General features: G+C 35.4%; 1 protein-coding gene across 1 annotated transcript in view; it reads right to left on the reverse strand.

Moving 5' to 3' along the window:
* The window catches only part of LOC150089562 (uncharacterized), a 206,655-nt gene extending 182,715 nt beyond the window's left edge, over nt 1-23,940 (reverse strand). The window contains exons 1-4 of the mRNA XM_090390032.1: nt 23,810-23,940; nt 8,560-8,751; nt 8,058-8,180; nt 6,743-6,915 (exon numbers count right to left, since the gene is read on the reverse strand). Coding sequence (XP_090246158.1) covers nt 6,743-6,915; nt 8,058-8,180; nt 8,560-8,751; nt 23,810-23,908 — 587 coding nt within the window. The 5' untranslated portion in view covers nt 23,909-23,940. The remainder of the gene's footprint in view (nt 1-6,742; nt 6,916-8,057; nt 8,181-8,559; nt 8,752-23,809) is intronic.
* Nucleotides 23,941-24,855: the final 915 nt, after the last annotated feature.

The raw sequence follows: 24,855 nt of genomic DNA on the forward strand, positions 1-24,855 counted from the left end.
TGGGTTTTTGTAACTTACTAGTTTTTAAAACTTACTGTCAGCTCATGTAGACACTATAGGGATGTAATCAGGAATCTCATTATTAGCCATTTCTAATTTCGCTTTTTTTTCGTGCACGATATTCCTTCATTCATTCTGCTGGAGTTTTAGATTCCTGATAAGTATCAGGCATAGTAGAACTCTGTAGTTGAATTTCATTATTATTCGGAATAGTTTGAATTTCTAATTTCCTTTTCTTCCATTCACGATATTCCTTCATTATTTCAGCTCGAGTTTTTTTGGGTGCAGTTTGAGAACTCCCAGGCATAACGAAACACTCTTGTTGGATTTCATCTGAATTCACATTTCTGTCCAACTTCCCTTTCTTTCTTTCAAGATATTCCTTTGAACGCTGGGTTGTAGATTCTGGCACAGTCACTTGTGTATTAATCATTATGCTGATATAATGGTATAACATAGCGTGTCACTGCTCAATTATACTTGTTGTGCACAATTGAGTTTTCTTAGGTCCAAGAATTGTACTTCTTGCGTCACTGCAGCAGCAACAAGTACAACGCATGCGCATCGGGTTTCGTGACGATTTCTAAGTAATGTAACGCTTTTTTCCAAATAACACTGGTAAAAACGTTTTTAACGTGAAAAACCATGTGCTTCTGGCACTCCAATGTCTCCAAACAATGACCTGCAGCCACTTTTAGTTCCATACATTCAAGATTTAGGACTCTGTGTTCCCTCATCTTTTAAGGTGAACTGATTTCATCTTATCTTAAAAATTCAAATTAATTTAACCTGACCCTGCATTACTGAATATAGGTTTAAACGTTACATATTTTTCAGATAGACTGCTTTACTTTCATTCCTTATGAGGTAGAAAAAATGTGCAGTTATTACTGTTAGAAAGTTCAACAATTACAGTAGGTTAGATGGTTTAGGAATATTGCAGAATAAAAAACCTGTAGGATGTTTTATAGAAAAAAATCAAGTTCCAGGGAGGAAAAAAGTAAGCATTCCTCATCTGGAACAAACCACTTGTCTCTGGGGAAAAATTCACATAAAAGTTGTTCTGAAAGGATGTGTTCTTATAACCAAACATATTCAAATAACCATCCATGAATATTGTGTATTATCCCAGAAGTCCCCTGCACATAAGTATCAATTTAGATAACCTAAATCTTGGGCATGTGCAAAAGTGGCAGGGATTGACTTGCAGACTTTTAATACAATTTCGTGGGGACCCAGAATTTGTAGTTGCTTCAGCTACTCATTCAAATGATATCTACTATGATTTTGATAGTTATCAGGCAATTACTTTAATACAAACTGATATTTAGTAAATAACAACAACAACAACAAAAAAAAAATCAAAATAAATTTTCATTTTAGTAACTAATAAAATTAAGGCAATAATTTCAAGAAAATAAATTTTGCATTTCATTAGTTAAATTTTTTTTTTTTTTTTCATACAAATCACCTGACACTGTTTTTAAAAATTTTACTAAAACTACTTTTGTGCTAGAACTTCTTGAATAACTAAAATAGTAAAATAACACTTTGCTTTCAAGTGGTTTTCAGATGCCCTTTGCAGTTTTCCTGTTAAGAAACCAGCTTTTTGGTGTATTCACACACACACATCTACTGTCTTCACTAGGCAGGCCATCTAGGCCTGATGTAGCTGAGTGGTCAGGAGTGAGAGTGCAGTAGCATGCACTCTTTGAGTGGACTGGGATTCAAGCCCATGACTACTAAATATGATTAATGTTTATATTGATGATTTATTGTAAACTCTACTGACCCGGTGGTCGTGCCAGAGTATAAACAAGAACATTTTAAACCCCTGGCTTAGTGCCATGAAGGGTTTGTAAAGTCAGGGTACCTGTGAAAACCTCTGCACCTTACAATGAAGATCATATTTATCTGTCCATTTGATAGGAGAAAGCAAAGTCTACAATGTTGTAATTTAGAAATGTAAAGATGAAAATTTATAGAATGCTATATAACAAATTATATGAAACCGATCTGACTTCCTTTCATGTGTGATTATGTAGTGCTATATTAGAATAGCCTATTGCATGGACACTTACTTAAAGTGTAAAGAGTCATCCATTTCTTATGGGGAAGAAGCAAGAAACAAAGAGAAATCCATAAAGAAATTATGGCTGAATATGGTGAAGCAACAATATCTACAAAAAATGTTTTTAAGTGGTAGTTATTGTTTAATGAATGGAGAAGCAACTTGAAGAATGAAAAATGGCCTGTTTGCCAATGTTCACTGACTTTAATATCATTAACAGCAAGGACTTAATATCAATACTACTGTTAATGTTACTGGAGCTAGAAGCAATATTTGTGAGAACTGTCATGAAATTTTGAAAAATATTAGCTTGGCATTTCATTCATCACGAACTAACTTTACAAAAATTGTCAAGCAGATGGGTTCCAAAAATTTTGACAAATAAGCAAGAATAGGTGCAAATTTGGTGTTCAACAGAAAACTTTTATATCTCAGAGAACTACCTGAACCAAACTGTGACAGATAATGAGATCCACATACATTTCTTCTCTTCTGAATCAAAGCAAGCATCCATGATTTGGAAACATCCTGAACATATATAAGAAAGAAAACAATCATATTTACAATACACATTGTAAAGAAAACAACCTCAACTTTTTGACAATGGAATCAATGTCTTGCATGATAATGCACATGCAACTGACAACAGAACACTATAGCATCCCACCCTATATATATATATAAGCCTTGATTTAGATTTACATCTGTTTCCTGCAATATCTTGCAGGAAAGAAAATATTTACTAAACAATAATGAGGTTACATCAGCAGTGCAAACAATAGTATTATCAGTGTTGTAATAAATCCCTGTACCAGGATTTCAAAACCTCATCAAACTTTTGGAATAAATACATGAACATTTATAGTGATTATGTTGAGAAATAGATTAAATGTATTTTTGAAACTGCATGTAATTCCTTTTCTGCATCACTAACTTTAAAAATAAAAAGTGTGAGGCCTTACTTTCAAGTTTGTCTTCATATACTGATGTTTGTGCAAGTACAGAGCATAATTTTCAACATAAAAGATGAGGAAAGAGAAAAAGAGAGGGTGAGATGAAAACACAAAGGCAGTGAATGATGAAAAGGCTTTCATCATGGGACATCATGCTTCAATACAGTAAAAAGCTTTGAGGAACCACTGCCTTAAGTCACAACAGTAGAGTGACATTATAATAATTACATAAATGTTTTATGGTTTTATGTTATATTTGTTTTTAGAATGTATACTATATATTTCATAGCTATCTAATACACCATTAAGTTTTAAAATGAATAACAGTATTTTAGTATTAATATACTATCCAAGGAAACATCTTATACAGCATCAGCCTTATATAGCATAACCCCAGGGGCTCACATCTGGTGAGTATGGGCTTGGCACACTAAGGGTCCTGAGCTGGATATCATCATTCTTCTCTTTCTTGGTGATTCCCTTTTCTCTCTTTCTCTCTCTCTCTCAGGGTAACTCGGAATTTTTTTTGGCTGCTGCAACATAAGCCTCAGGCTTCCTTGCACTATATGGCTAGTAATAATAGTAATAATCTGTCCCCTATAATAATTTGTCCAGTTCTTGAATATTATCCACTTCTATAACAATGAATGGAAGTTTGTTTTAACAAATGACTACATGTTGCTTGAAAGCAATTTTCCGTGCACCTATCATGCAACCATCCTTCCATAATTTGAATTATGTCCCCTCATATGTGTATAGTCTCTGAGCAAGAGGAAGGATTTCATCATCATTGAGCTTACTCAATCCATTCAAACACTTAACCATCTCATTTGGGTTCCTTGCAAGTGCCTAGTTGCCAGATGTGGCTTAATCATTTGCCTTATACAATTAGATAATCACCTTTGTTCTTTCTGGCAAAATTCATATATATCATTCACAAAACCCCATGAGCCATCTGTTGGTGCACTGCTCAGAGAACTTCATATCTGACTGGAGAATTACTCCCAGGTTTAATTCGAGTATGTACATTAATCTGGGATTACTGCTACATACATGTAGTATAATTAAGCCATTCATATCTATTGTCAAAAACTTCAACTTCCATTTCTCAGCCCATCTGCATTTTTCTAGATCTTGTTATAGTAACATAACCTAATGTCAACCTTCATGTCATAAGCAAACTTAAACATTAAGCCTGATATGCCATTATCAATATTGTAAATAACACTGGGCTCAGTACTCCACTAATAACATTAGTCCAAACAAAGCAGTCCCCATTGATAACCACTTTCTGACTTCTCCCACTCAATCATCTTTTTATCCACAGCAGTAATCTGCTCCTAATGGCACAATGCTCCAATTTGTACAGCCATCTTTTACATGCAACAGTGTCAAAAGCTTTTCAGAAATCTAAGTATATGATGTAAAAATTATTTTTTACATCCAGTTAATTGTTACTGTGCCATGTATTTCATTGTTCCATGATGACCCCCAGCAGGCCTTCAAATCATGAACACCTTGCTTTCCAGGCTGCTGCATGTTCCAATAGAAGTGTGCACGAATCACTTACACCTCTTCCTATAGCTGCTGTTTAATTTATTAGTCTATTTGTGTATCACCCTCCCCAGCTAGCAGCTTTCTGGCCAACCTAATACTTCTGCATAGTATCAGCAAATATTCTTGCACTCCTATTTGTGTTTTCCATTCTTGTAAAAACATTCTATTAACAAGCACAGATGTTCAAATCAAAACATTACCTCCTTACCAGAGAGAGAGAGAGAGAGAGAGAGAGAGAGAGAGAGAGAGAGAGAGAGAGAGAGAGAGAGAGAGAGAGGAGAGAGAGAGAGGAGAGGAGAGGGAGGAGAGAGAGAGAGAGAGAGAGAGAGAGGAGAGAGAGAAAGAATGCATAATGAACTCAAATATGTTAAGATATGACATAAACAGTCACATAGAATTAGCATAAAAACAAAATTCACCTAAGCAACTATAAGGGCCCAAAAAATATATATGCCAGTGTTATTTTTGTTTTTTGATAAGTGTGTGTGAGAGAGAGAGAGCATACAAATAAGTTCCTATACATGAAGTGCAATCATAATTAAGTACTGGTTGTTTAAAAAAATTTATTCCATAATCTACATCTTACATACTAACCTTACTTTTTATTATAATTATCCTCTTTCTCTAAATGCAGAAAACCCATGGGGAAAAAATCAGGAAGTACACGAACCTAAGACAGGAGATCAAAGAGATGTGCATATGCAACAAGTAACAACCATCCCGATCATCGTGTCAACCACAGGTATGGTGCCAAAGACCCTACATAACAGCCTAGCAGCAATAGGTCTCCCAGTGAACACCTACAAGGAACTCCAGAAAGTCGCAATCCTGAACACCTGTAGGATAGTCAGAGAGTTCCTCGACCAACAGTAAACACAGACATAAAAACAACCACCCCGTGTACTTGGTAGCAATACCCGTCACGAGGTGGAACCCGCAATCAAGGAGAAATAATATAAGAGATATAACAATAATCTGCTAAGCCCAAATGCTCTTTGTAGTGACCTCTACACAAATTATTTTTTGAGATCCAAAAGAACAAGAAATCAGTGTACTAGATCTGAAGCATAGATATTTCCATGCCTTTATCTAGCAAAAATCAGACATAATGTATGTCTGATGTGGTGGTATATTGTCCTAATACAGAAAATGAAACTGACTCAGATGCGGTATTTTTTTGCATAATTGCTGGCCAAAGTTTACTAATCAGATCTCACAATACCTTTTTCTAGTGAATGCATCTCCTTTGGGATGGGATAAATCAGAGTGGCCCTTCCTGGTCCTAAAAAATACTTTTCTGCTGATTGACCAACCCAATTTTGTTCGGTGGCAGGGAACTGGTACATTCATTACAATAATTTGTTGTGTTTCTGGGTTAAACAATGGAATTCCCATTTCACCTTCGACGATCAGATTCCACAGGAAATCTGAAACAGCAGGATACAGAATAATACAAAGCCAGCTTTTTATTCTTATTCGATAGCTGAGGCATCCAGTTTTTTCATTCTTATTCAATAGCTGAGGCATCCACCTTACAATAAATTATGACAAGTGAATGATTTTTGAACTGTCTCCAGTCAATCTAGTCATATTTCATTGATAGTTAATCTTCTATTATAAATATTCAATTTGCTGATACGATTTTTCACTGCCTCCAAATGTGAAACATGGATCTGCCAAAATGTGATTCATCACTGGTTAATTCTCTCCCATCCTTGACATTCTAATTCACTTTCTCACATTTCTTTCATTCATTACAGAATTCCTGCACAAAGACATCAGTGTATGATAAATGCTACATGGTTTTTCTCCTATCAGATTACTGCAAGCTGTTTATCATGCATAAAGTTATTCAAGTTGTTCACTTTTCTGGTATCGAAAACACATCTTTTACTTTGTAGTGATTGAGAAAGGATTAAACATTGAAGGTGGTTAGTCATTCCATTATGCACAGTGCACATGTACAGAGTTACACTCCCAACCAAAAATCTGTACACAAACAACAGGCATTACTTTATGGCTATATCTTGTACATTTTCACTTGTTTACTTGGACCACCTGTATAAAACAGTGACATGGAATCTTGGCATGTATTCAGTATATTATCAAAAATATAGAGAAAATGTTTGTAATGCAGATCAAAATAAAATGGTCCACTTACCCTAAACTATAACTCTGAAGGAAATGTAAAGATGACAACAACATTTGAAAGTGTCGAAAAATAATTTCCAATTCATGTCTTAGTGCAAGTGACTGATATCGGTGATCGCTCAATATTCTAACAGTAGATGCATCTCCACTGTCAACTTTTTGGTCATCTTCTGGACGAAACCCCTTTAAATAACACAAAATAGTAATTGAAATTGTATTAAAAAGTACATTTAGAAGCAATAAATACTTTTACATTTTTAATTGCTATCATGTATTTTCTTTAAATTTATAAAGTTTGGAGTAGCTAACAACTGAAATATGTTTCATCCACTGAACAAATTAAATTATAATGTCAGATGGTGGACGAATTGGGGAAGCAAACAAACTGACATTTTAAATTGCATTATACGTTTAAATGGATCTTTGAGTGCTGTTTGATTTCAGTACTATAAGGCTAATCGTAGAAATCAGATTTTCAAATATTTGTGCAATTTGAAATATAGTAAGTTTTTTATTTAGTACTTTGGAGTGTTTGTATTCAACATTTACTTGTTGCCATACAGGAACTGTGCCATGTCAATACATTGTACAAAGGTCTAAGTTTACATGTGACAAAACCTTCAGAAGCCTGAAAATTCATTGTATTAATTAATTGCGTTATTCCAAATGTTTTCGGATTAACAGACTTTATGTTGCTGAGAGATAATGAACTGAATTCCATTGATAATTAATTTCATTTCTTATTTACACTGTTTATTTGCCAATTTCCCATGAGAAATCGGCATGCATATTGGATCCACTTGTTATACAGGGTGATTCACTACCAGTGCGACAAACTTGCAGGAGGTGTAGGGGGCACAAAGACGAATCGGAATTGCATAACATTGCAGGGTCCGAAATGCCTTCGTTATGCGGTAGAGGACGTGGAACGGGAGGTCGCGTGAACAGCGATCCTGCTGGAAGCTCTGATATAATCCAAATGAAAAATACGAAAGGAAGTTCATTTCATCTTAACTTATCCCAGTTTATTATTAAGGAGATACTGCCCAGTATAAATAAAGGAACAGAAATTTAATTACTTACAGTAACTGTCATCCTGTGTCACACTATATCTTTATCTCACACTATATATTAGAAATACTGTAGCTTAAAGTTTTTCTAGCAGCGTACAAACAGATGATTCAACAAATTTTACTAGTTTAGCTTAACTTAACTCTGATATAATACATTGTGAATGTAAAAATTTATGCCTATAAGGAATATAGAATTCTATACGAAATATGCAAAAATCATTAATTATACTTTTGTTAATAAAATTACATTACCAAGTTTTCAATTACATTCCAAGAGAGATCTGTTAATGTTCCTACACTGCACTTAGTAAGGGACTGTTCTAAATCTACCTTGTCTTGGGATGATTCTGCTTGAAATTTCACATAAAAGTCACCCTATTCAAAAAAAAAAAAAGTTTTACTGGTACCATTTCAATTTTTTAAGATAGCATATATCATACTATTTGTTTAAATAAAAATGTCATCAATTTTTTAACAAACTAGCCCAATTATATGCAAAAACGTTTTAATATATTCTCTGTCTGTCTACACTCTTTGCTCTCAATTTCCCCTTTTTTTCTCTAAATATGATGAAAACTGAATTTTTATATTAAATTTAATATAAAATCTGTTGACAAGATTAGGGTGAAATGTGTATATAAAGTTATTCTAGTTTACTTATTAACAACAGCTAAATATGTTTTCTTTAAATAATATATGCAATATTAACAAAAAAAAAAAAAAAAAATATATATATATATATATATATATATACCTGTCCACCAAATGGAACAATTTGTTCTTTTTTTGATATATTTCCTATCTTTTCTTTTCTTGTTGTTTTTGCAGGTGGAGGAATCCACGGCTCTTTTTTTGGTGATATACAGAATGGAACACTTTCTATATTAGGTGCTGATTTCAAAGGGATGGGATGAAATTTTTTTGTGTCTAATGGCTGCTGAATATCCTATAAAAGGGAACCAAAACATCAATTAAAAGCAGGCAAGGACAACCCACAGAAAACTGAAAACATAACATAAACATTAAAAAAAAAAAAAAACCCTTCAGCCTCATTAAATTATACAATTAGTAAAACTTCTTGAAAAATCAAAAGCTGCACAGAATGATCAAAAAAAATTAATTTCAGATCCTTGATAATTTCAATAAAACCAATTAATTACCCTTTATTGTAAAATGTACATGTGTATGTCTGTATAATTTTCTTTATTATACAAAAATAGTACGCTTTTAAATTAGATTATAATATTTGACTTGTGACATGAATAGTGAGAGCACTGATATTTTGTGTGTACAGAGAATAGTCATAGGCATTTCTGTTTTTTTTTCTTACAGCAATACAAATAACACAGACGTCTTCAGGAACACTTATATTGAACAACAGTCAGCAAACGTTTTGACCTAGAAAATTTATCAAAATTAAAAAGAATACGAGTTGCTATATGTTGAAACACTTTTTGTTTTAGAATTGTTGATTTCTAATGTTATATTTCTGTTTTAGCTCAACGGTAAGGTAAGTCGCACCATTTTGGAAAATGGGGTCCCACAAAATATAGATAGGTTCACCCCAGTTTTACCCAGACATTAATAGGGTCACCTAATTTAACATAGGCAGTAATAAATCCAAAATGGAAGAACAAATTCCACAAACATCAACAGAAGTCGATCTTTTGGCTCCATTATTTGGGACACAACAGACACAATCTCCTCCTGAATCTGTCAGACCGCATTTGGCTAACATTGCAGGCTATCTTGGCCTTGTGCCAATCTTCTTTGGCAAGCCGGATGAAGGTCCATCTGTTCAATATTTTTTCGAAATGCTCGAAAGCGTAGGGGAGTTAGCTCTTTGGCGAGATAGCGAGTTGATAGTGGTCTGCAAGTCTAAATTTCGTTCTCTTGCTGCAGAATTCCTTGCCTAATCAATGGAATTACGTAAGGAAAAGAATTCTAGCGTGTTTAAAAATGCATTCTTGGCTCAGTTTGAGAAAAGTGAACCAATTGTAACATGTTTACACCAATTCTCAAATGCTGTTCAAATGCCTACAGAAACAGTGGCAAGTTTTAGTGCCAGAGTTAAGAATTTAGCTACACAGGTGTTTAAAACACAAAGCGAATTGCAAGAGATGTTTATGATTTTGGATCAGGCGATGTTGGCCCAGTTTCTCAGGGGAATTTCAAATAAAATTAGAAGAATGGTACTTTCCCAGAATCCTTTAACTTTTTCCCAGGCAGTCACGATTGCAAAACGTGAAGAGACGAACAATGAGCTTTTAGAAACGAAACATAAGCCAATTAATGTTATGTTGAGTCAGACTAACAGCGATGAAGCCTATAGTCAGCAGGAAAATTATTTTAAAAATTTTATTAAACCTTTGCAAAACCAAATATTAGACTTGCAACAATCAGTAAATGCATTAGTTGTAAACAATGCTACTTGTAATAATTCACAAATGCAAGTTGTAGCAGTTAATGAAATAGAACAATGCCAAAGTCATGATGCAGTAGCTTATGCATTCCACCCCCCCCCCCTCAGCGACTGCGTAGCGTTCCCTGTAAAGCACTCACAGGCAAACAGGGCATTGCCAGGATACGCCACGAATGGAGCCAAAGAACGCGATTACAGACGCCATGGAGAACCCAGTTATGCCAAGAAGCATGTATACCGAAATCCAGCCGACGAGCAAGACCTGGGGAAAGATGCTACGCTGATAGCGGCCATCGCCAATTTCTTCTCCTCGTCGGTGTACGTACCATGGATCACGCGAGTATGCTGCGTTACCAAAAAATGGGTCATCCTATGTTAACAGGCAGGGTTACAATTTTAATGGAAACAGAGTTAATAATGCAAACAGAATGTATTATAATAATCAAAATAGGACTAATATGAACTCTTACACAAGGGTAAGAAGGAGAATGAGTTTAATCAGATACAAATTCAGCCTAAAGCAATTTTTGGTAGGCCAATAAGCCAAGTAGGCAATGTAAGTTACAGACAAGATAGAGATAGATATTTCTGACATAGACGGGTGTCTGAACAAAATAAAAGGGGCTATCAATGTCATAGAACCGTTTTACCAGGTCAAAATTATTATAGAGACGATAAACCTTATGCCCACCACATAAATGTACAACATGGGGTATATATTTTAGATAATGATTCTCAATTACCATTGATCACAGGATCGGTTCAAAATGTTGAGGCTAAATTTCTTGTAGATACAGGTGCTAGCATAACGTTAATAAGCACAGAGTTATTCAATAGAATTAAGCATGATAAATCTCTAAATCCAAGGGCTCCAAACCTGACTGTAACCGGTGTTTCAGGATATGTGGTTCCCATACATACTGAAGTTACAGCAAATCTTAAGTTAGACAGTGCAATTTTTCAGGAAAATGTTTTGGTAGCTGATGGAAATTTTAAAGGGCAGTACGATGTAATATTGGGGTTAAATGTTTTAAGACATTTTTCATTCACAATAGATTTAGGTAAAGGAATAATCCACTCAGTTCTGCTGAAGGTCTGTTTAAGGGAAGAGGGTATTCGGGTGCATTTCATGAGTTCTAAACCCGTTGTAGCTAAACTCACTTGTAAGTATTTACTACCAGCATCTTCAGAAAGGGTAGTGATTTTGTAACCAGCTTGCTGTTTCCACCAAAAAACTAGTGTTAAGAGAACCTAATTCTAACCTAAGTCGTGAAGACCTAGCCATCAGGTGTTCGATCGATAAAGTAGGTCCAGGTGGAAAAGTATCAGTGCCTGTTGCTAACCTGACGACAGAGCCTCTCCAACTTCCAAAGGGGATGGGAATTGCTAGTCTGTAAAGTATTAATAATAGTCCAGTTACTCTTGCAGGTGAGGAAGTGGATAAGAACGGAGTATCTCCTGTGACTATACAAGACTTTGACCTCGGTCACTTGACAGGTGATCAAAGGCAGAAACTATCAGACTTGTACAAATACAGAGATGTTTTCGCTAAGTCTCCATCTCAGTTAGGTAATTCAAAGGTGTTTAAGCACAGAATTAAATTGACAGACAATATACCAGTGAAGCAATCAGCCTATAGAGTCCCTTTTTTATTGAAAGATGAAGTCCGTAGACAGGGGAATGAACTTTTGGAGCCAAACATTATTCAACCCAGTAACTCATCATATTCAGCGCCAATTGTTTTAGTGAAAAAAAAAGGATCGATCGTATCGCCTTTGTATTGATTTCCGTAAATTGAACTTGAAAACTATTTCTGACACTTACCCAATTCCAAATATGCAGGAAATTCTTGAAGCCCTCGGACAGGTGCGCTATTTCAGTTACTTGGATTTCCAATCTGGTTTTCACTAAATTGAGGTACACCCAGCAGATCATCATAAAACAGCTTTTACCACCGGTAAATCCTTCTGGGTATATTGCAGAATGCCTTTTGGGTTAAAAAACGCTCCCTCATCGTTTGTACGAGTGATATGCTTGGTGTTATAGGACTTGGGAAAGAAGTCAATTTTCACTTTCCTAGATGACATTATTGTCGCTTCGGCCAACTTTGCTTCACATCTTCTGAAATTGTGGAAAGTCTTCCAGCATTTAAGAGAATATGATCTGAAGTTGAAGCCTAAGAAATGTGAATTTCTGAAAGAACAGTTAAAATACCTTGGCCACTTAGTCAGTTACTGTTACTGTTGTTTGGTTTTTAGGAGCATTAGCAACTAAGGCCATATTGCTCCAGGATATGCGGTGGTCGTTCCCTGACCTTTCTGCATCCTCCGTATTTGGTGGTGACGGGCTCGAACCCCGGTCTAATCAAGAAGCATGTTCTACGCACTGCTGCTCCTTCCCACCTGGCTACGGAGGCGCCACTTAGTCAGTTCGGAAGGCATTCGTCCAGACTCGAACAACGTTGCTGCAATTCGAGATTGTCGTCTTCCGAGGACAGTTAAACAGGACCGTTCTTTCCTTCTAATGGCAGGTTTCTACAGGAAATTCATTCCAAATTATGCTGAAATTGCCCGAACTCTAACGTACCTTACAAAGAAAGAAACACCTTTTGTGTGGGACTGTTCCACTCAGCAGACCTTTGACCGGCTGAAAACGTTTTGACCACCCCTCCTCTGTTGGTTTACCTGGATTTCACTAAACCTTTTGTTGTTTCTGCTGATGCCTCATCCTATGCAATTGCTGCGTGTTTAGAAGTACAAGTGGATGAGAATTCAAGGCAGCCAGTTGCCTATGCTTCTAGACTGTTGAAGAAATCGAAATTGAACTATAGTATGACGGAAAAGGAAGCTTTGGCTATTGTTTTCACAGTAACACGGTTTAGACCTTTTCTGGTATACAACCATTTCACACTGATAACAGATCATCAACCGTTGAGTTATCTGCTTCATCTGAAAAATCCCTCGCCTGTCTTGCACACTGGAGCATGTTATTACAAGAGTATGACTACAAAATCGTTTACTGTCCAGGTAAAGAACATTCAAATGCAGATTTTCTCTCGAGGCCTGTGTTAGAGGCAGAGGAAAACCGAAAAGGTCAAAGGTAACAAAAATAACTGAGTTAGTCGCTCCCATATCAGCCGATGTAACCATGGAATCACTGGTGATGCCCCAGCAACAAACCAGAACTTTGATTAAAACCCTGCAAAGAGACGATCCAATTTTGCAAGAGTTAATTGAATAGTTGGAAGGAATACCCCCAGGCATCAGTGAAAATCCCAGATTTTCTATCTAACTAAAGAAGGAATACTATATCATTACTCTTTATCTGACCCAGGAGCCACACGTGATGTGCCAAATGAACAGTTGGTCGTCCCAGCCGGTTTGAAGGTAGAAGTGTTGAAGTTATGCCATGATAATGCTCTCAGTGGAGGACATTTGGCTCTACAGAAGACATTGGAGAAAATCAGAAAAGATTTTTTTTGGATAGGCATGTATAGTGATGTCAAGAACTATATTGAGTCATGCCCGTCTTGTATGGAATGCAAAGGTTACAACCCTAAGTCCAAAGCGGCCCTGATGAGAGTCCCAGTTGAAAACACCTTGGGTAAGAGTATCCCTGGACATTTTAGGACCTCTTCCAATGACTCTGAGAGAACATAAATATCTATTGTTGGCAGTAGATAATTTCACTCGTTATGCAGACATTTCTCCTCCTAGATATACACTATGTCGAATGTCGAGTTTTATAGCACTTGAACCTTAAAATGTATTATTAATTCGACCCATTATTAAATGTGATATTGTTAGTCATTGTTGAACTCACATGTTAATTAGACACTAGCACCCCAACACTTGAATGGCAAGATGTTTGTCAGTTCCTGAGAGTACAAATGTCACATGAAGAATGCTAACCGACTGATATACATGTACCATTTATATTTTAACCTATAGTACATTGTGTAACTTTCAGTATATAGTGACAAAGGTATAGAGTTATACTCTTTTAACGTGAAGATACAATAAGTCATCCCTTATATTCATTTAGTGTAATATGTGTTTATGTTTAATAAATCACGTTTTGCTTGTTTACTCCTGCCTCTTGACCATTCTCTAGTTACACATAAGTCACTGAATAAGTTATTGTAAAAGAACCATAGTTTTGCGGTGCTTTGGAGCACACAGAAAGGAGCCCAAAGTATAGACACAAAGCGAATCGTCGATGCTGCGAGCTTGCTCTCTGTGTCAATCTGAGTGAGTCTTGAGGGCACAGGATTTATTGTCCTAATATAAATTGCTAGACGATCATATAAAACCCAGGTTTCCTGTTATACTAATGTTAGTGATAGTCCTGCCCGGTAGCTTTATTTTATGCATTGAATGTTGAGTAATTGTATGAGTTGATTGTCTTAATCGTTAAGTGAAAAAGGTTATCCGGCAAGCACACTATAATGGGAAAGCCTGTGGAACATACCCTAACACAGCCCATGTATTTACTTGTTCCACTATGACTCCCAGCAGTCCTGGAGATTCCCATTGCCTTGCTTTCCAGGCTGCTGGCTCAACTGCATTTCAATAGAAGTAGTGCAAGAATCACTTTTACCTCCGCCAGCGGCTACTGTTAATCTATTAGTCCGTGTATCCCCCCAAGCTAGCAGTTTTCCGACCCACCTAACACTGCCTCGAGAGCATCAGCAAATATTCTTGCACCCTTTCTATTTAAGTGTATCCCATCCCGGTAGAAGCAGTCTCTCCTGTTAACAAGCACAGACCAGGCTGAGAAAAATTCTACCCCTTGAGCCTTGCACAATCTCTCCAGGGCTGAATTGATCGACAAGGCTCTCATCATATACTCCCTCCTATCGTGTCTGGGTAGAATTGCAAACACTTTCAAATTCAACCCTAACTCACAGCTTTTTTTTAGCATTATCTTGTACATGTTAAGTAAATGACATACTTAAAAAAGTATTAGAAGTATTTAATGATATATTTAAAAAAGTATCAAAAAATACTTCTGATCATCCTTATAAATATAGTACTTTAGATCTGTAATTTAATGCCATACTTATTTTAATACTTGTTTCAAAAAAGAATCAGAAATCTATATCCCATTTTGGCTAGATTCTTATGGCTGATTATCTTGTAGATGTTAACTGAAATTACAAGTCATATCTATGGTAGCAAAGACAGGTAGCATCACAAAAGGTCACCTGGATTACAAGAACAAGAACTTGTTCTTGTAATCCAGTTCACCTTTTGTGATGGTGATATTGCTAAGACAGCATTTTGTGATGGTGATATCGCAAAGACAGTAATCAAAAAGTAGTGTAAAACGTATAATGACCAAAAAAGATGGAAATCTCGTTCCAACTCGATCTATAATTTTCAGCACCCCAGATTTTCCATCCTCAGTAAAAGCTGGCTATTTATACTGCGGAATTTGGCCTTACATACCTAATCCCATTCATTGTTTTAAATGCCAAAAATATGGACACTCCAAACAAGCATGTAGAGGTGATGCCATTTGTCCTATTTATGGTTCCAAGGAGCATACACAAGCAGACTGTTCAGCCTCAAGTCCCATTTGCCCCAACCGCAAAGAAAGTCACCCCAGCCTTTTCCAAATCATGTGAAATGTGGAAAACAGGAAAGTCGGTAACAAACACTTTTTTCAAGAAAAGGGTGAACAGAAAGTGGACATGAAAGAGCCCAAATGGATTAACAACTAATGAAATCGACTTCATCCTCACTAACAGAAGATATATTGTGAACGATGTTACCATCCTGAACAAAGTAAATGTTGGAAGTGATCACAGATTGGTAAGATGCACACTTCATATAGATATAAGCAAAGAAAGGAAAAAACTGACCCAAATAAATAATACAAAAAGTTTTTGAGATAACAGAAGAGGAGAAAAAGCAGTATGTACTGAAAATTAAGAACAACTTTGAGCTTCTAAAGACCTTACAGGAACAAGATATTGATGAGGAAAACAACAATTTTCTGAAAGTGATAAAGCCCAAGAAACCTTTGGTCAAAAGGAATCGAAAGAAGAAAAAATTAGTCAAGAAACACTTGTCGTGATGAACCAAAGATGACAAATGAAGAGCAAGATAAACACTGACAAGGAAAAAAATTGAGTATACTGAGTTATGCAAAGCCATTAGAAAAAGACTCAGAGAGGACATAAGATTTAACACAAGAAAATTAGAACAAGCATTAAGGGAAAACAAAGGACTTAAAATTAACAATCATGAGCAGTAATACAGAAAGACAAATGATACTGAAACTGAAGAATAGCAATAGTGTACTTATGAATAGCAGAGAAGGCATAATTCAAATAGCAGAAGACTACTATAAAGAATTACATAAGGAGCAAGGAAATGATGCAAGCAGTGGGAAAGATGGATCAGAAATTAGCAACACATAATATCCTTTCTAATGAGGTAGAACATGCATTGAAGAAAATGGAGAATCACAAAGCCCCGGATGAAGATGAAGCTACTATAGAGTTGTTAAAATTGGGAAGAAGAGACATGACACAAAAACTGGCAAGACTCTTCACAAAATACATTAGGAAAGGCATAATGCCTAAGGAGTGGAATAATGCAATCATCATTTTGCTGCTTAAGAAAGGAGACAAATCAGAAAGTGGAAATTATAGATCAATTAGCTTTTTGTCCCACATCTACAAGTTGTTCACAAAGGTCATCACTAACAAAAGAATACTTGATGAGGATCAACTGAAAGAGTAAGCTGGCTTTATGACAGTAGGACAGGATTCTCAACTATGGATCACCTCATGTAATATCACAGCTAATGGAGAAAGCAAATGAATATAAAAAGGAGTCGATGCAAATGGCGAGTACCTAAATCATTTACAATTTGCAGGTGACATTATGATTATGAAAATGCATTTGACTTCATACAGCATAAGGCAATGTTTCGGGCACTGGAAAGACAAGGCATAGACACCACATACATTATGATTTTGAAGAAAATATATGAGAACGCTATCTCCTTATTTAGACTTGACAAAGAAAGTAGGAAATTTAAAATTGAGAAAGGAGTTCGACAATGAGACACAATATCTCCGAAGTTGTTTACTGCTGCCTTGAAGAAGATTTCAGATCCCAAGGGGCTCACATCTGGTGAGTATGGGATATCATCATTCTTCTCTTTCTTGGTGATTCCCTTCTACTTCTGATTCTCTCTCTCTCAGGGTAACACAGGAATTTCTTTTTCTTTTTTTTTTTTGCTGGTACAGCATAAGCCTCAGGCTTCCTTGCACCATATGGCTAATATAATAATAATAATAATAAGATGGGCTGGTCGCAGAAAGGAGTCAATGTGAATGGCGAGTACCTAAATCATTTACGATTTGCAGTTGACATTGTGATCATAAACCACAATCCTAAAGAATTACAGGAAAATCTTAATCAGTTATGCAGAGTTTGTAAGTATTTCGGACTAAAGATGAATATGGCTAAAACTAAAGTAACGATGAACAAGTATGCCACAGAAAGGGATATCATTGAAGGAGCCATAATTGAAAAGGTGGATTCATATACTTATCTGGGACAAGTCATTAGCTGTAATAGTGATAAATGGCTAGAAGTCAAGAGAACAAATTTCGGATGGATAGCATTCAGGAAATATAGTCACATACTGAGGAGCAATATATAGGCAGCAAATACAAATATAGGACATTCTTACCAAACTAAAGAATTGAAATGGTCTTGGGCAGGATACATAGTTCAAAGACATGATGACAGATGGACTAAGAAAATAACAAAATGGTACCCAAGAGGAGCTAAAATAAAACTTGGAAGACAACAATGGAGATGGAGCATTAGCAACTAAGGTCATATTGCTCCAGGGATATGCGGTGGTCATTCCCTGATCTTTCCGCATACTCTGTATTTGGTGGGCCCGGGCTTGAACCCCGGTCTAATCAAGAAGCATGTGCTACGCACTGCTACTCCTGCCCACCTGGCTCCGGAGGCGCCGTAGTAAATGGAAGGCCATTGCACAAATAAGAAGGAACTGGAAAGTTGCTGGAGAGGCCTTCCCTGCAGTGGATTGAAAATGACTGATGATGATGAAGAGATGAAATGATGAGTTTAGTGATAGACCGACGATTATAAATCATTACATGTCAGGGGGACAGAATACTACAGAAAGTATATATTAGTCTGTAATAAATATAATTTGGACATGACATGGTAGTGGTCAAAATTAATCCATAACAAAGTTATTGAGAGAGAAAGGTATGTTAAGCCAAAATCTAAGTTCTTAAGTGTTTGGCTAAGAACGTAAAGAAAAGTAGCAAAGAATTCTTTGCTTGTGCTAATACTAGAAAGAAAGGGATGAATCACATTGGTCCAATTGATATGAATGGTATAACTATTGATTCTGTATATGCTGCTGACAAAGTGAATAAATAGTTTGCATCTACATTCATACACGCATTTTGCACCAACGCTCATAAGTTGTTATAGTTGAGAATACCAGAAGCACATCCAATACTAGTTAAAAGAGTTGAGGAATTTTATTACAACTGAAAGTCACTAGAACAGATAGAATCTATCCAATTATATTACAAAAAGCAACAAAAGAGGTAATAAAAACTTTAGTTGTAATACTGAGAGCATCCTTGCATTCAAGAAAAGTACCAATAGATTGGAGATGCAAATGTCTGTTCCTATTCACAAGAGCAGTCCAAAGATTAACCCCAGTGGCTCACATCTGGTGAGTATGGGCTTGGCACACACAGGGTCCTGAGCTGGATATCATCATTCTTCTCTTTCTTAATGACTCCTTTCTACTTCTGACTCTCTCTCTCAGGGAATTTTTTTTTTTTTTTTTTTTTTGCTGGTAGAGCATAAGCCTCAGGCTTCCTTGAACCATATGGCTGATGATGATGATGATAATAATAATAATAATAAGAGTAAATAATTAAAACCCTGTACATTTGACTCATATGCTTGGGAAGACAATAGATCAGTAGTTTAAGTAATGTCCTAATTGGTGGCACAATGAAGACAAGGTCTTCATTGTGCCATCAGGATAAAGAAGTGGTTGGTGAGATTGGCGAAGTTAGGTTACATCTCCAATACTGCATATAGGTTTGGAACTCTCGTTTTAGAATGAACATACATCTGTTGGAAAGGATGCAGGGAAGAGCAATCAGATTAGTTAGTGACACAGGAAGGGTTTTTTTTTTTTTTTTTTTTTTTGATTTGGTAGTTGTTGGCGCATCAGCTTCTGTGGCCATATTGTACCTCCCAAGGTTTTTGCAGTACTTTGATCCAAGCCCGAGGCGGGAATCGAACCCGCGACCTTTGGGTTGCCGGCACAGGAAGGTACCAAGAAAGACTGGGGTTCTGTAAATTGCATTATCTGGAAACTAGACATCAGTGTGCTAACATAACTGAAGTTCATAAGTGTGGGGTTTGCTCCTGGAGAGGCAATCTTTTTTTTTTTTTTGAATGGGGAAGGCATATGTTGTTTTTATGAAGCTTTTTTTTTTAATGAAATATGGGCTTCATACCACTAATCCAGGTATGAAGCATATTTTATTTCAATCTTTGAGATGAAATGTATTGAAGTATATATATTAATTTAAAAGTATGTATACTTATAGATAAATTTATATCAAAATGTTTATTTGCACTTATTCTGGAAGATGAGGAATGAATAGTCGAAACTATGCTAGGTCGTCACTTTGCCATCAGAGACAAAGAGGTGGTTATCACACTGCATAATGAAATGGTTAGGTTGCATTGTCAAAGATGAAATATTTTAAGGGGATTGCAAGGCATAAAAGTTTGGAACCTCTGGTTTAAGGCTTTAAATGGGGATTGAATAAATAAACTAAATGCTGATGGTACCTTTCTCAGATGACACACATATACAAGGGAACATAAATTTAAACTGTGAGCAGAAAGTTGCAGAACAGATGTGCAGAAATTTGCCTTCAACCCAACTGACTTTGAAATAAACTTCCACCTAGTTGTTTTAAAAGTAGGTAGTTTGACTAAATTTAAAGAAGGATTGGTCAAATTATTAGAAGAAATGAGCATATGAAATGGATAAAAAGTTTATGTTTTTTTTTTTTTGACTGATGTTGTATAATCCTTTTTTTTTTTCCTTCCATGCAGCATATTTGCCAATACTAATATATAAATACACAATAACCTACCATTTTAAGAACAACTGACTTATAAACATTCAACCTTATAAACAAGAACTGAGACTTCAAAATTTGATTTATGAACTTCGGCCTGATCAGCAATTGCGTAACCCCATGGGCTCACATCTGGTGAGTATGGGCTTGGCACACCCAGGGTCCTGAGCTGGATGTCATCATTCTTTCCTTCCTTGGTGATTCCCTTTTATCTCTCTCTCTCTCTCTCTCTCTCTCTCTCTCTGGGTAGTTCAGAAATTTTTTTTTTGGCTGGTGCAGCATACGCCTCAGGCTTCCTTGCACCATATGGCTAATAATGATAATTACTGTTTCAGAATAAAATTAAATTATAATGAAATACTTTAATATTTTGGTATTTAACCTATATTTTACAAATATATGAAAAATACAGCACAGCAAAATATTGTTATATAGAATTTTCTCCATTTTGTTTTACAATATTTTTAATTATAATTTTAAATTGGTAATTGTCATTTGTTTTGTAATATTTTCGGCAAAGGTAAAGAAAGCCCACACGACAAGCATGCAAAAGTTCGATAAATTTACCGGTAAAAGTACTTTGCCATAACGGCATTTGTATTGTTGCTTGCTCAGTAAACATACAGTGGGCGTTATCGGTCAGGAGCAGAAACTGAATCTCATGGGAGACTGAAACACTCCCGAAGTGGAGGGGTAACCTGACCTTTTTCAATTCCTACTATTAGTTCACACTCTCCCTATATAATCGTTAATAAAATACTTTTTATTCATCCACTCAAGTTCAAATAATTTTTTTTAAACTTGTGGATGACACTTGATGTTAATACAGTTTTTTCAAATATTAATTCATTAATTAAATTTAATTAATTAATTTTAGTTTTATATGGGAGAAAAAAATTTCTCTTATATAAGATATTTAGCAGGATATAAATTTAGGAATAAAATTGAAATCAACAGGCAGTAGCTCAATCAGTAAAATGCAAGGATTTCCGTATTTTTCACGTGAAGGTGAAGAATGCGAGTTCAATTCTTGCGAAAATCAATAATTTTTTGATAAATTTTTGAAGTCAAAAGTTCGTTGTTGACCTAAGTAGGAATTGACTTTAAAAAATTTTTTTTTATATTACTTGTTTCTTTAGAATCACTGGTGGGCTAGTGGATAAATTGTTTATTAAGAAGAAAAAGGTAAAGGAAGCTCCCATGAGAAGCACGGTAAACTTTGAAAAAGTTTGCCAGTGAAACTACATTACATTTTTTACGATGCCAGAACCTCCAATATGACTCTGTTCGTGATTCAATTAGGTAATTCAATTAGTGATTCGAAAGAAAAAAGATCAGGTTACCCCCTCCACTTCGGGAGGGTTTCAAGCTCCCGTGGGATTCAACTTCTACTCCAGATCGATAACACCCACCGTCTGTTTACCAAGCAAGCAACAATACAAATGCCGTTATGGCAAAGTGCTTTTACTGGTAAATTTCATTGAACTTTTGCATGCTTCTTGTGTGGGCTTTCTTTATCTTAGCCAATATGTTCTTCATTTTCTTGCCGATTTAACATCAGCGTTGGTGTGAATTTTTGTGTTAATAGTATGCATATACCGTTAAGTAATACTTAACACTATATACTTTGAAGCCAGGAACAAGGGATGTGTGTGTGTGTGTGTGAGAGAGAGAGAGAGAGAGAGAGAGAGAGAGAGAGAGAGAGAGAGAGAGAGAGAGAGAGACTGGGATAAATACAAAAAAAAAAATACAGTACAATCTCAAAAATTCAGCAGCCCTGGAGATGAGCTATTGCTAGAATTCAAAAAAAAACCTTGTCAACACTTGTATTGGCATCTATCATGATACTACATAATATATCAATATATTGCCTTTTGCTTTCATTAAGATATAATGCTGCACTGTGTACCATAAAAAATAAAATGAAATGTATATAATAAATAAAAAGTACATCAACCAATAGCTTTCTTGAATCGTTTGGCCATAATACTGAACCAGCAGTTCCCAAACTACTGAGATGTACGGACCCTTTCAAAAATCAAAAAAAGTTTACCGACCACTATAAATAACATGTACATTTATTATATCAGATATCTGCCATATCCGATTTAATTATTTTTTATTTTTATCTCCTCACCTTTCCTGTTTTAACTCACTATTATTAATCGTAATATATCTTATGTGTGTATATATGTGGGCAACCACTGTTTCGCAGACCCCTAGAACTGGTCTACGGACCCCAGTTTGGAAAACACTGTACTAAACCATTCTCTAACAAAGATATGAAAAAACCTTTTTGGCATGTATCCTCCCATTATATCATATTTATAGGAAAAATTACTCCTAATTTACAATCTTTTGATTAGCAAACTACTTCTCAGAAATGTGTGGTATTTATAATTCAGGATATCACTATAAGTGTGAGTGTCGTTTTACCACTGTTCCAATCATTTTCCAAAAGCAATAGCTTCCAGATTAAAAAAAAGTGACCAGTGCAGAATTCAACTGCAGCAAGTAATTGCCCATTCCATTCTTCTTCAGTTAAATAAGCAAACTATATCACCACAAACTGTAGTGAGAGACTCACTCCTTTAATTACTAAAAAGGTTTCACAAAAGTTTTGTGAAACCTTTTTAGTAATTCATACTTGTGGTTAAAGGAGTGAGGTATAAAATCATCCCAAAGTCATGATTACCATGACTCTGCTCACAGATACACCAAATTTAAATTGAGTGAATTCTGAAAGAGTTAACTGAGTTAGCTTTTATGTAACTGGACATATTATTTACATTTTCCATTTTTAACTATCATCCAGGTATCCAGGTCCAATAATGAAACTGGTAAAATGAAAAAAATAAATAAAATCTTAAAACAAAACCTATTCAAAGTGATAACCATGCCAATTTTAGTTTTCCTTCATTATCATTTTCACTCTCAATCTGCATTGTTACATGGGTTAAAATTTGAAAAGTACAACTGTAAAACAATCAGATCTCCCACTGTTTCTGTATGCATTACTCAATAGGCTTGCTTGCACAACTATTTTTGGCATAACTGATTTCATTAAAAATTTAAATAATGTTAAAATAATGAAAAACATAACATCTCCTTTACTTAAAATTGAATTTTTTTTTTTCTGAATGGTTCACAATGTTCACTTAACTTTTTCGATCGAAGAAAGAAGTCTGTTACTGCTGGGGCTCTACAATTTTTTTATAATTATATCCTTTATATAGTTGAAATAGCAAATGGCATCACAAAGTGCAGAATTTTAAATGATTCCAGGCTTCCTTTAAAAAAAACTGAATTTCCAAATTTTTCCTATCACGTCTATCATGTGATATTAGGTTATGCACATATTATGTACATTTTTTTTTTCTGATGTTATTAACATACCTTTTCAACTGGCTGGATAAGATGAACATATAAGGGTGTATTCTCTTGTACAGAAACATGGACTGGTACTGGTGAGATGTTTTTTGACTTTGATTTCATTATAGTCCTCTCTTAAGACTTCATTATAAGGTTTCCCTAAAAAAAAAAGTCAAAATGAAATACAAACTCTGAACTTGCAAATGTAATGAAATGTATAAACTTCTTATTCAATGTAACTGGTCCACTGGTAACTGGTGCAGCATAAGCCATAGGCTTCCTTGCACCATGCGGCCATTACTAATACTAATACTTTTATAGTATTATAAATAAGCACATATATATCTATAAAATGAGAAATTCAACTACCAGATCTATAGATGAAAAAAACTAATGTATTTTTTCCCATAAAAATTTATTATTTCTTATATGTTAGGAGTAAATGAATACTGCTTTAAATATATATAAATAGTAAATTTTGTGAATATCTCATACTTGAACTTTTTCTAAAATATTCTATAAGAAATTTTACAAAGCCTGGCTGCCCACTTGAGAAGCATAATGGTGTTGAAAAGTTTTAATGGGCCAAAATGGAGAAATGGTACATTTAAGAAGATACCTCAACAAATCTATCTAAAGTTGGGGGGGGGGGGGATACAAAGACTAATAGATTAACAGTAGCCACTGGCAGAGGTGAAAGTGATTCTTGCACTGCTTCTATTGGAATGAGCAGCAGCCTGGAAAATAAGATGCAGGATATTTCAGAGACTGCTGGGAGTTACTGCAGTACAAGTAAACACATGGGTTGTGTTAAGGTAGCTAAGAATAGGAACAGGTGCATGTATACTTGTGTCTACACCAATGCTAGGAGTTTGGTAAATACATTTGATGAATTTGAGGTATTGCTCAAAACATCAAAGGCAGATACTGTTGGGAAATCAGAGACGTGATGTCACACAGATATAAAAAATGCAGAACTGGAATTTGGGGAGTACAATGTGTATAGAAAGGATAGACAGAATAGGAAAGGAGGAGGGGTTCTGCTATTAGTTAAGAAACACATAAAATCC

Source organism: Mastigoproctus giganteus, chromosome 2, assembly GCF_048544385.1.
Source record: "Mastigoproctus giganteus isolate SK-2022 chromosome 2, ASM4854438v1, whole genome shotgun sequence".
NCBI lineage: Eukaryota > Metazoa > Arthropoda > Arachnida > Uropygi > Thelyphonidae > Mastigoproctus > Mastigoproctus giganteus.